A 13055-nucleotide genomic window follows, 5' to 3' on the forward strand; every position below is an offset into this window, starting at 1 on the left:
GATGTTGAAGGGCTCGGGGTGGCGTGGGGCTCCCGCAAGCCCAGCCCCCCTCGTCCCAGAGCCAGGCCCCACGTGGGAAAGCCGCAGGAACCTGTTCACAGGGAAGCGCTTCCTGTTGTGACCCGTTTGTTTTTAATGCGTATCAGACACCACGTCCTGTTTCCAGCATTATTTCACAAATTATCTTTTCTTTCTTCTCCTTTCTTAGATTTGGTATTGAAAACATCCAGACTTAGTTCTATACTTGTTTTTCTTTTTCATTGCTAACGTTTTGTTTTGCCTTTTTGTGGTGGTGTTCTTAATGAAAGCGACCATATGTGGGAAAATAGTTTTTGCCCTGAGGGTGCCCTTCAGAGTGTTAAGAAACAAAGCCTTGCTTTCTGGCAGTGACATTTCGAGACCGGCTGGATCTTGGTGCTGCTGCCTGCCAGCTCACCCCGTCTGCGCCCTTCAGATGGAGGTCACAGTGCTGGACGCTCAGCAGCGGCCGCGGGTGACCTGGCATTGTGGGTGCCGCACTCGGCGTCTGGGGGCCTGTGTGGGGACGCGCCAGAGCCAGGGGGCTGCTGTCCCTCTCTGGCTGTCCCCTGGCCCTGGGGAGCAGCTGCCCCTTCCTGCTGGTACCTGGGGAGAATGGCGGCTTTCTCAAGGCTGTCCTCAGGGTGGTCCCATCCCAATCGGGGCTTTCTGCTCAGGGTCAGGGTGGCCAGCAGAGAGCTCCGGTCAGAAGCCCCCTGCCTTGCACCCCACATGGGGTGGGTTTGTCTGCATGCCAACTGCTCTGTGGCACTTTGGGGCCAGCCCAGACTGTGGGCCCACGGGTAGCCGAGTCTAGTAAACCAGCTGTAGCTCAGCTTCTGGGCTTAATTAACAATTCGGCCTTGGATTCAGAGATGCACTCGCCTGCGGCAGGTGGGGCTTAGAGTGTGACCAGCTTCCTTTGGGGGTGCACAGCCTACTTACGGAGGAATTGTGTGAAAAGTGAGGCTGTTTGCCTCTTCCGCTTATGACATACTTCTGGACCTGAGCCGCTCAGACAGTTAGACTGGACAGCTCCCCGTGGAAGGGGTGAGTCTAGGCCTTATTTCCTTCAGAGGCCGACCTCCCACAGAGAGGGAGTCGGGCGCAGGGCTGGGTGGATGCCGCCCACGCAGTCTGCCGCGCGGGATTGTGAGTGCCCGCCCTCCAGGGTTAATTCTCTGTGAAGCAGATTGGAAAATACACACATGCTTAGCAAGTAGCACCAATAAGACATTCAGGGTCGTCCTCCGGAAGGCCTGTGAAACCATGGTGTGCTGGCGGGGAGTGTGGCTTCCCTAACGTCAGCCTGGAGGGGGGGTCCTGCACATGGCTGGGTGGGTGCACCCTCCCTTGTGAGGCACCGGCGCGGAACCCCACACGCAGGGCGTGCGTGTCGGTGTGCATGACGGAATGTGTCACCGGTCACACTCCCTTGCTAATGCTCAGGCAGTGCTCCTGACACAGCCCCTGGCCCCAGACAAGGTGGGTAGAAGTACCACTCTCCTCTTTTTAGACGCAAAATGTAAAGGTAAGTCAGCTCTTCGAGGTTCATTGAATGTGATTAGGGAGGAAAAAGCCTTGCAGACAGCAGATCTGGAGACGATGTCTCCTATTCTGAGTCTGTGCCCAGAACATGCCCCCTTCCAGTCGTCACCGGCCCCCCGGACGGGACCTGCGCTCAGGTCAGCCCAGACCTGACCACTGCGTGTGCTGCGTCAGGTCTGTCCCTCGGCGATGTCCCCACCCGGCAGCCCATTGGCATCGTCCTCACGGTGCTGGGAGTGGTGGTCCTGGATTTCAGTGCCGATGCCACCGAGGGGCCCATCCGTGCCTACCTGCTGGACGTGGTCGACAGTGAGGAGCAGGACATGGCCCTCAACATCCACGCCTTTTCTGCCGGTGAGAGTATACCTGCTGCCCTAACACCCCTGCCCTCACCTGGCCTGCCCGGGGACCACCGGCGTCAGGAAGCTGCTCCCAGGGCGAGCATTCCCATGCCCCAGGGCCGGCCCCCCGGCAATGTCCCTAGCATCCCAGGACGTCCCCACAGCCTGCTGGGGCTCCACCTCCAGTGCCGGCGGCCAGGGCAGGGAGCAGGCCCTGTGCCAACCACTTCCTGCGACCAGCCCCTTCCCATCCATTGGGAGTGCCGCTTTCCTGAGCACAGGGGACAGCAGTCAGTACCACAAGGAGTCGGGGTAGCCACTTGTGCCCCATCCCAACGGTCGCCTGTTCCTAATTTACAGCGCGGGAATCTCTGAGGCCAGACAGTTTGCTTTTCTTTTCCGATCGTTTCCTCACTGTCCATCCCCAAATCTTGTGTCCCGATTCGTGATGACGTAGCTAGTGCTGGCCCTGCTCCCCCTTGAGGGTGAACTCCCTGCTAGATCTTTCCTGGCCTGCCTTCCATGGGGGGTCGAGGTCCCTGCACCACTCACTGGCCGCTTCTGTCTCCTCCTGCCTGCCCAGGCCTTGGTGGGGCCATCGGCTACGTGCTGGGGGGCCTGGACTGGACGCAGACCTTCCTGGGCACCTGGTTCCACACGCAGAACCAAGTGCTCTTCTTCTTCGTGGCCATCGTCTTCACCGTGTCAGTGGCCCTGCACCTGCTGAGCATTGAGGAGGAGCAGTACAGCCCCCAGCAGGAGCGGAGCGGGGAGGTGGCCGCCACCCTGGGCCCCGCCGCCCACCGCAGCGCCTTGTTCCCCGACGAGGTGCAGTCAGAGCACGAGCTGCCCCTGGACTACCTGGACGTGGACATGGTGCGCAGCAAGAGCGACTCGGTGCTGCACGTGCCGGACGCCACCCTGGACCTGGGGCCCGAGCTGCTCTTCCTGCACGACATCGAGCCGTCCACCTTCCACGACGCCTCCTCCCCCAGCACCCCGCGCAGCACCAGCCAAGAGCTCGCCGAGGCCGAGCTGCCCCCCCTGCCCTCACTGCTCAGGGAACCCGCCAAGGAGGATGAGACACTGCTCGATAATCACTTGAATGAAACCAAAGTCCCGAATGGAAGCGGCTCCCCACCAAGAGATGGCCTCGGCAGCTGCTCCAGGGCCGACGGGAAGCCCTCGGCCACAGCCGGCACCATGAGGCGGCGAAGGCACATGTTCCGCCGGCAGGCCTCCAGCACCTTCTCCTACTACGGCAAGATTGGGTCCCACTGCTACCGCTACCGGCGGGCCAACGCCGTGGTCCTCATCAAGCCCTCGCGCAGCATGAGTGACTTGCACGACCTACAGCAGCGCCAGCGGTGCCGGCACCGGAACCAGAGTGGGGCCACCACGTCCAGTGGGGACACGGAGAGCGAGGAGGGCGAGGGCGAGACCTCCGTGCGGCTGCTCTGGCTGTCCATGCTCAAGATGCCCAAGGAGCTGATGCGGCTGTGTCTCTGCCACCTGCTCACCTGGTTCTCCGTCATTGCCGAGGCCGTGTTCTACACTGATTTCATGGGCCAGGTCATCTTTGAAGGGAACCCCAAGGTGAGCCCCGGGCCCCGTTCCTGGCACTGGGGTGCAGGCTCGGCAGTGGTGACAGCTGGCACATCACAGGGTGGCCACTCCCAAGGCTGCTTCCTGCCACCCGCTGGAGCCCCAGCACCCACGTGATACAGGGGTGGGAGGCGGACATGGGCAGCTGGCCAGCATGTGCCCCGTTCATGTGGCCAGAGGTCCATGGTGAACAGCAGAAACACCAAGGGCTTTAGCCGGGGCAGGAGCGCTCTGAGGCTGCCACCAGGCATTGCTTCAGCTGTGCTGTCGTCCTACCTGCCCCTGAACTTAGTGGCTTCAACCAGGGACCTGTTCTTGCTCATGGCCGGGCTCAGCGGGGTGCTGCTGCTGTGTCCTGTGGTACTGGCCAGCTCACACCTGCGGGCAATTGGGCCACGGAGCCACGGTGACGTCAGCATGTCTCAGGCCGCCTGCTCTGGGCCTCCCCTCGCCTCCTGGTCTGAATTCCTTCATGTCACCTTTGTGCTCCAGGCGGGCAGAGGCAGGAGCTTCGGGTCAAATCAGCCCAGACCCGGGTGGGGGTGGGGAGGGGGGCAGACATCTGCTCGGAACCTGAGCCGGCGGTCTGGTGGCCTCTTCAGTGTGGAGCTTATCAGCTCTCCTGGCACAAGCAGGTCACATTCAGGCAAGATGTGAAGTGCTCTTTTGCCCAGAGGGTTGGCACATGGTCCCTGCCCCCTGAACCCTAGTGTCATTTCTGGAACAGGCCCCCTCCAACTCGACTGCCTGGCAGGCCTACAACGCCGGCGTGAAGATGGGCTGCTGGGGCCTGGTCATTTATGCAGCTACTGGTGCAATCTGCTCAGGTGAGTGACAGTGAGCCAGACCACACAGCCCAGGAAACTCTCAGCGCCCAGACACGGGTGAGGGCATCCTGCTGTCAGGCGGGCCCTGGCGACTAAACAAGGCCACCCATCAGGGACAGAGGCTTGGGCACATGTGTGTCCCCACCTTAGGGAAAGGCCACCATTGCCTAATGCCAGAACTGGGTGTTCCATACCCCTGCCTGCCCAGGGGCTCTTCACCAGGGGTGGGCTTAGGGCGCCAGCAGGACTGCAGGACCTGTGCCTCTGAGCCCAGGACGGGTCTGGCTGTCGGAGCCAGGAGGGCAGGAGAGGTGGTGTGGGCAGCTTGGGCCCTACGTGAGGGCACTTGGTGCCTTTGGGGCCTGCCGACAGAGTGGCTGTGGGAGTGGTCAGCTGGGGAGAGACCTTCACTTGAGGCACAGTTCTGTCCTGTGGGGTGTGGGTCAGGGCGACAGGAGAGGAGGGAGCACACCGATTGCTGGGCTTGCCCGTCGGTCACTGTCCTGTGGCCATGCTCTCTCTGCAGCCCTGTTACAGAAGTACTTGGACAACTACGACCTGAGCATCAGGGTCATCTACGTGCTGGGGACGCTGGGCTTCTCCATCGGCACGGCCGTAATGGCCATGTTCGCCAACGTCTACGTGGCCATGGTCATGATCGGCACCATGGGCATTGTCTCCATGAGCATCTCCTACTGCCCCTACACCCTGCTGGGGCAGTATCATGACACCAAGGAGGTGCGTGTGCAGCGGCTGGGGGCTGGGTGCAAGGCAGCAGGGCACAGGGTCACCAGCTGGGAGCATACCCAGGGGCGCATCATGAGGCACACCTGGCTCCTTCTCGGCTCAGATCTAGGCAGGGCTCCACGCCTTCTGCATGGGGGCATGCAAGACACAGATGGCCCCCCCGAAATAGCCAGCAGCACTGCCACCTCCCTGGTTCAGTCGAAAGCATGGGCTCCTGGTCACAGAGGGCCTGCACCTTCAACTGCCCCCTGCTGGCTCCTGCCTGAAGGCTTGAGGTGCACTTCCCAGGCTTGGTTTCGGGGTGTGGGAGGCTGCCTGACCCCTCTGATCCCCTTCCCACTCAGCCACGCCCCGAAGGAGGGGATGTTGGACCTGCACTGTTCTGTGGGATAGAAGGCAGACCACTTTGCAAGGCCACACTTCAGTAGCTACATTTAAGAAGTGAAAAGACAGGTAAAATCAATTGTAGTAGAATATTTTATTTAACTCAATATTCAAAATTGAGGTGTTTTGCATTCTCAACCAAGTCCTTGAAATTCACTGTTTATTTTATACCTACAGCACCTCTCAATTCAGACCAGCCACCTTTCAAAATGCTCAGTAGCCACAGCTCAGATATAAACCATCTTCTCGGACTTAAAATATGACCCTTCAAAGGGAAAGAGAGAAACACAGAAAAGCCTATGTCTCTTTCTTTCTAAACCTAAACTATGTTTAATTTTCTAATCTCTTACACAGTCATTAAAACAAAATAAATTTGCTGTGATTAGGTGCCTACCAAATACCAAACTAATAAATATCTAAATAATACCATTATTTTTTAAGTAAACTTTTTAATCAAAAGTATAACATGACTACAGAAAAGTACAGATTGTAAACAAACAGCTTTGATGGATGTTTGGGAAACATTCTTGTAAAACCAGTGCAGACCCAGAAACAGCACGAGGGCCTCTTTGTCCTGACTTCTGACCCCACACGCCTGTCTTGCTGGCATTTGACCTGATGTGACTGGAAGTCTGCTGTTTGTCCTGCACCTCCTGTCTGGTTCCCCTGTGCTTGCACGTGGCACGCCATTCCTTTCCACATCCCACTGTGCGGCTGCCGTTTGTTCACTATCCTGCGGCTGCTAGCATTCAGTTTCTCCTTGTGGGGTCAGTGCCGATAGGGCTGCAGGGGGCATTCTCGCCACGTCCGCTGTGCACTTGCAGCCTGGCTGGGGTAGATTATGTGTGCGCGTGTTGCAGTAGAAGCACATGACTTTGTTTCCCCATGTGGCCCTGTGCCGCTCATTGTAAGGGGACATGTTCCCCACCCTCACTGCCACACCATCTTTGTCAAAAGCCGGGTGTCCATCTGTGGGGGCAGCATCTCTGGTCTCTGTGTTCTCTTCCATTGGTCTGTCTGTCCTGGGACACACATCCCACTGTTCCGAATAGTTTATCATCAGACCTTGGAACCTGCTGTATAAGTCCTTCTACCTTGTCTTCGAGATTGTCTTGGCTGTCCTTGACCCTTTTCATCTAAATGTTGTAATCAGCTTCTGGGCCTTTTTACTGAAAACACGTTGATTATACAGTGTATAGATCGAGTCAGGGAGAGTCACAAACTAGAGTACAGGCATACCTCAGAGGAGGTGTGGGCTCGGTTCCAGACCGCTGCCACGTAGAGTGGGTCAGAGGAGCATTTTGGTTTCCCAGGCCATATAAAAGTTAGGCTTTACTATGCTGTAGTCTATTAAGTGTAGAATAGCATTATGTCTCAAAAATAATGTACATACTTTAATTAAAAGATACTTTATTGCTAAAAATTCTAACCATCATCTGAGTTATCAGCAAGTCATAATCTTTTGGTGGTAAAGGGTCTTGCCTTGATGTTGACGGCTTCTGATCAGGGTGGTGGTCGCTGTCATGCATGGGTATGGTTCGTAGTGCCCCGGAACAGTTACAATAAGAGCAGCAAAGATTGCTAATCACAGGTCACCATAACAAATACAGTATTAATGAAAATAATTGAAATATTGTATGAATTACCAAAATGTGACACAAAGTGAGCAAATGCTGTTGGAAAAATGGTTCCAATAGGCTTGCTTGACAAAGGATTGCCACAAGCCTTCAGTTTGTATTAAAAAAAAACAAAAACCAATATCTGCGAAAGTGCAGTAAAATGAGGTATGCCTGTATTAAGCCTTCCTATCCATAAATACCAGGTATGTCCTTCTCTTAGTCCCAATAGCATGTCTGTAGAGTCTTTTGCACTTTCTTACCTACACAGTCACATCATCCATGTATAATGAGTTTTATTTCTTCCTTTCCAATCCTTAATATGTTTTATTTATTTTCCTTGCCTTATTGCAATGGCCAGAACCTCCAATACAGTGTTGAATAGAAGTGGGACGGGGTCGGGGAGACAGGCTGAGTGGTCGCCAAGCAGCTGAGTGGAAGGCAAGTTCTGTTTCCGGACTTCTGAGCTGATATGCAAACCACGGGAATACTGCCTGATGGCCCGACTGCCCGCGGTCCTCACCACATGCTCTCTTCTCTTGCAGTACGTCCACCACAGCCCCGGGAACTCCAAGCGTGGCTTTGGCATAGATTGCGCCATCCTCTCCTGCCAGGTCTACATCTCCCAGATCCTGGTGGCGTCCGCCCTGGGGGGCGTGGTTGATGCTGTCGGGACTGTGCATGTCATCCCGACCGTGGCTTCCGTGGGCTCTTTCTTGGGCTTCCTCACAGCCACGTTCCTGGTGATCTACCCAGAGGTGCCAGAAGAGACCAAGGAGGAGCAGAAAGGCCTGTCTTCCCGGGCCTCCGGGGAAGGCGGGGGCAGCAGCGAGAAGCCCACCGTCCTGAGGCTGTCCCGGAAGGAGGGCCTGCGGGGGCCAGTGGAGACAGAGTCGATGGTCTGAGCCGCGCGCACACATTCCAGCGGGGTGGACAGGGCAGGCTGGCCGGCCTTGCTTTGCTGGCAGCACGAACCAGAGTTCTTCCACAAAGGGAGGGGAGGCCCCATAGTTGTAGGGTAGCTTTGAGCCACTAGGCAAAAATACCATGCTAATTACTTTTTCCATGAGTAAAACAATCATTTGAATTTTTTTTATTTGAAAATCTTTTAATTTCAGCTCTATATTTTATTCTGCATGTTTTTTAAATTGCAAACCAGATTTACAGTATAGACAATAAGCAATTTAGAAAATAAGATTTTGCATTTCCAAAGCTATAATTGAGAACAATACCTGGTGTCCTTTGCTACATCTCACCTGAACACTTGAGATCCAGTGACGTTTCTGTCAGGTTTTCCCTCCGGACACCTCCAGGTGCTTGGGTGCTCAGTCAGGTCACGTCACAGCTCACTGGTGCTGCAGCTGTTGGAGACTATTACGATTATTTAGGAAAAAATTTTTATAAACTGAAGCTTTCTTGGAAGAGTAGCATCTGCTCCTCTCCTCCGAGTCCCCGGGCAGCGGTGGGGGCTGCCACGCACCAAAGCTGGGGGGAGGCAGGGCCCCGGTGCCTCTCCTGGGTAGGAAGGGCAATCTGCAAGGGCCGGTCCCAGACACCCCACCCGGGGGGCACCAGTCAGGGGACGCCACTTCAGGGACTGGCGATCTCCATGCGTACACCACGTGTGCGTGTCTGCGTCTGGGCCCCTGGCCCCGCCATCTTGTCTGAGGCTCCCGGAGAGGTTCTGGACTCCTCCATTGCACTTTGATTCGACCTAAGACCATTTTTTGGGGAATCGTGAGGGCAGAGCTTCGAACTGCCTCTTGAGCCCCACCGCCAGGCCTACCTCGGGCATGTGTGGAGCAGCAGCCCACACGTGTGAACACACGCTGGAAGGCTTCTGAATGCTGACCTCTCCGCCTGCTCATCCTGCCTGGCACTGCAGCCAGACAGGTGCATCATGAGGACCGCATCTGGGACAGGAGGGTTCATGTGCCCGGCGACTCAGCACAGCGTTCCCGGCTCCCAGAGAAGCCGGACTTGGGCTTTGGGGAGGTGCACTCATCAAATGCTGCGGCTATTGGGAAATGCCATTCAAACCACCACCTCTTCACAGCTGAGCAGTTTCTGCTTTTCTTATTTGGAGCCGTCAGGCCAAGCTTACTGGTGTCAAGGAGCAGGTGGCCTGCGCGTCACCAAATGAGGTCAGACGGTTGTGATACTTTGCTGCCTGAAGCCAGTGTTTTCTTAAATAAAGTACTTTAAATGCATGAAAATCATGCTGCAATATAGTCACTCTAAAGCAAATATATATATATACATATATATATATATATATATATATATTTCAAGATGAAATTAAGCAGTTTTTAAATAAATTACTTGAATTTTCTGGGTATCTGAAGGAATGACTGTGTCTAATGTCCTTGACCTGCCTCTGTTTTGCCGTGTCTCTTAGCTGCTGGTGGCACTTTGTAGGCTGTGTTCTGTGTCTGGGGACCAGGGTCACCTGTCCACCTCAGACACATTCCACGAGCTGGGAATCCTCCCTGGAAGCCCAGCATCCCAGAGAACCAAGATATGAACATTTTCCGTACCTATGGAAAGTTGAGATGGCCGTGTGAGTCATGTGCTTGGCCAGGGGACGTCCTTCCTCCTGACAGCCCCTCTGGCATTCCTGCACACCTCCAACTGCCCCCTGCCCGCATGACCCGCCCCTGGGTGTCTGCTCTGCCCACCCTCCCACCCCCAGAGGGCACTCTTGGCAGGTCACATAGGTGCAGCCCGGCCCCCTTGGTGGCTTCGTGAGGGTCCTCTTCTGCTCTGGTTCTCAGGTCCACCGTCGGTCTCAAGTACCTGCCTCCATTTAGCTGGCCTAGTCCTCCAGGGGGTCTCCTCACTGCTGGGAACAGGGAGCCACGCACGTGGAGAACATGGGACGGGTTGGAACAGCCCCAGCCAAGATCTGAAAGGCCCTGACCACATCCTGCTGGCGCGGCCGCCATTCTGAGGCCCGACCATGGCATGTGTAGGAAGCCTGTCCTGGGGGGGCCTTGACTTTAGCGGCGAGGACCAGCAGTGGAAGAGTGCATTAACCCTTGAGATCCCAGCCTTAACCCTGTCATGACCTAAAATAGCAAGGACATCAAGGCATGCCATGTAGGGACATGGGTGCCAGGACCTCGGGGTGCCCGGCGCCCTGTGCTGCTCACAGCACAGGCACCACGGCACTCCCAACCCCAGCACCAAAGTCAGTAGATGTGTTTTGAAGTTTTCAAGATTTTAAACCTTTTTGGATGTTGGTGACCAAAGTCTGCTTCGCTGTGCATCTGGTCAGTGTACAGACCCAGAAGCCGGGACACGTGCCCTGTGGTTTGGATCTGAGGGTGACCCATGGTCCAGCTTCGGGGGCTACACCTGGGCCGAGCATGGCTCCAGGAGCCCTGAGTAGGAGGATCCTGGCACCCAGACCTGTCCTTGCAGTGAGGTGGTTTCAAAGTTGCATTGACTTGAGGCTTGGGGTGTCATCACCTTATGTCTTAAGCTGAGAGGAAGGGCTGGCTATTGGCACAGCAAGGTTGCGATGGGCTTGGGTGGGTCTGTTTTTGAGCTCTGTGCCGCACCAGTGGGGGTGCAGGAGAGCTGTCTGGACACGTGTGCGGCCTGGTTACATGGAAGCTTCTCTGCTGGTGAGGGGCTGGTGGGCTGGCCTGGGGGCCCATGCTGGGCAGCGTGGAGTTGGCCGTGAGGCAGCCCCAGGTGTGGGCACAGATCAGTGGCCCTGGAGCCCCTGAGCACAGGGCTGGGGATGTGCAGCTGGGCTCGTGTTGGTTGCTGTGTGGCATAAGTGGATTGAAGTACAGACAGGGTGACACTGGTCTGACTGGCATCTTTTGTTCCCTGTAGAAGTCCACTAAGTAAGAACCTTCTCGAGATGCCCCAGCCCTACGTGGCCCAACTGGCCTGCACAGGCGTGTGTGTGGTGGCAGGGATGTCAGAGGCTGTGCTGTGAGGCCAGGTAAACCTGCCTGGCAGCCTTTCTGCCCTGCTCTGCAGGGGGTGGCATAGTGATGCTCTACAGTGGTAGAGGGGTGGCACGGGTGGCACTGGTGGCAGGCGGCTTGCACTGAGCATGCCAGACACCATCACTGCCCTCGACACAGGCGGGGCCCTGCGAGGGCCAGGCCAAGGAAGCGCTGGGACCAGCAGGGTCTGTGCCCTGAGGGTCAGGGGTTCCAGCAATCCTCAGGGGCTTTTTTTTTCTCATTATTATTATTTTTATTCATTTCGTTATCATTAATCTACAATTACATGAAGAACATTATGTTTACTAGACTCCCCTCTTCACCAAGTCCCCCCCACAAATCCCATTACAGTCACTGTCCATCAGTGTAGTAAGATGCTGTAGAGTCACTATTTGTCTTCCCTGTGTTGCACAGCCCTCCCCGTGCCCCCCCACATTATACATGCTAATCATAAGGCCCCCCTTTCTTTTTCCCCACCCTTATCCCTCCCTTCCCACCCATCCTCCCCAGTCCCTTTCCCTTTGGTAACTGTTAGTCCATTCTTGGGTTCTGTGATTCTGCTGCTGTTTTGTTCCTTCAGTTTTCCTTTGTTCTTATACTCCGCATATGAGTGAAATCATTTGGTACTTGTCTTTCTCTGCCTGGCTTATTTCACTGAGCATAATACCCTCTAGCTCCATCCATGTTGTTGCAAATGGTAGGATTTGTTTTTTTATGGCTGAGTAGTATTCCATTGTGTGTATGTACCACATCTTCTTTATCCATTCATCTACTGATGGACGCTTAGGTTGCTTCCATTTCTTGGCTACTGTAAATAATGCTGCAATAAACAGGCATGCATCTGTCTTTTTCAAACTGGGCTGCTGCATTCTTAGGGTAAATTCCTAGAAGTGGAATTCCTGGGTCAAATGGTATTTCTATTTTGAGCTTTTTGAGAAACCTCCATACTGCTTTCCACAATGGTTGAACTAATTTACATTCCCACCAGCAGTGTAGGAGGGTTCCCCTTTCTCCACAACCTCGCCAACATTTGTTGTTGTTTGTCTTTTGGATGGTGGCCATCCTTACTGGTGTGAGGTGATATCTCACTGTGGTTTTAATTTGCATTTCTCTGATGACTAGCGATGTGGAGCATCTTTTCATGTGTCTGTTGGCCATCTGAATTTCTTCTTTGGAGAAGTGTCTGTTCAGCTCCTCTGCCCATTTTTTTATTGGATTATGTGCTTTTTGTTTGTTGAGGTACATGAGCTCTTTATATATTTTGGATGTCAACCCTTTATCGGTCTGTCATTTATGAATATATTCTCCCATACTGTAGGATGTCTTTTTGTTCTATTGATGGTGTCCTTTGCTGTACAGAAGCTTTTTCAGCTTGATATACCCCCACTTGTTCATTTTTGCTTTTGTTTTCCTTGCCCAGGGAGATATGTTCATGAAGAAGTCGCTCATGTTTATGTCCAAGAGATTTTTGCCTATGTTTTTTTCTAAGAGTTTTATGGTTTCATGACTTACATTCAGGTCTTTGATCCATTTGGAGTTTACTTTTGTGTATGGGGTTAGACAGTGATCCAGTTTCATTCTCTTACATGTAGCTGTCCAGCTTTGCCAGCACCATCTGTTGAAGAGACTGTCATTTCCCCATTTATGTCCATGGCTCCTTTATTGAATATTAGTTGACCATATATGTTTGGGTTAATGTTTGGAGTCTCTATTCCATTGGTCTGTGGCTCTGTTCTTGTGCCAGTACCAAATTGTCTTGATTTCTGTGGCTTTGTAGTAGAGCTTGAAGTTGGGGAGTGAGATCCCCCGCCCCCACTTTATTCTTCCTTCTCAGGATTGCATTAGCTATTCGGGGTCTTTTGTGTTTCCATATGAATTTTTGAACTATTTGTTCCAGTTCATTGAAGAATGCTGTTGGTAGTTTGATAGGGATTGCATCAAATCTGTATATTGCTTTGGGCAGAATGGCCATTTTGACAATATTAATTCTTCCCAGCCAAGAGC

The 13055-nt window shown here is 54.1% G+C and overlaps 1 protein-coding gene across 6 annotated transcripts in view; it reads left to right on the plus strand.

Moving 5' to 3' along the window:
* The window catches only part of SLC45A4 (solute carrier family 45 member 4), a 79558-nt gene extending 70140 nt beyond the window's left edge, over positions 1-9418 (plus strand). For 3 of the 6 annotated variants that reach the window (XM_073230251.1, XM_073230255.1, XM_073230252.1), the window contains 5 exons: positions 1741-1920; positions 2491-3503; positions 4240-4339; positions 4866-5077; positions 7632-9418. In XM_073230251.1, the coding sequence (XP_073086352.1) occupies positions 1741-1920; positions 2491-3503; positions 4240-4339; positions 4866-5077; positions 7632-7991 (1865 nt within the window). In that variant the 3' untranslated portion in view covers positions 7992-9418. Of the gene's footprint in view, positions 1-1740; positions 1921-2490; positions 3504-4239; positions 4340-4865; positions 5078-7447; positions 7528-7631 lie in introns of all 6 variants that reach the window. The other 3 variants (XR_012128613.1, XM_073230254.1, XM_073230253.1) reach the window with 3 other exon arrangements.
* Positions 9419-13055: the final 3637 nt, after the last annotated feature.

This window comes from Manis javanica, chromosome 2, assembly GCF_040802235.1.
Source record: "Manis javanica isolate MJ-LG chromosome 2, MJ_LKY, whole genome shotgun sequence".
NCBI classification, from domain to species: domain Eukaryota; kingdom Metazoa; phylum Chordata; class Mammalia; order Pholidota; family Manidae; genus Manis; species Manis javanica.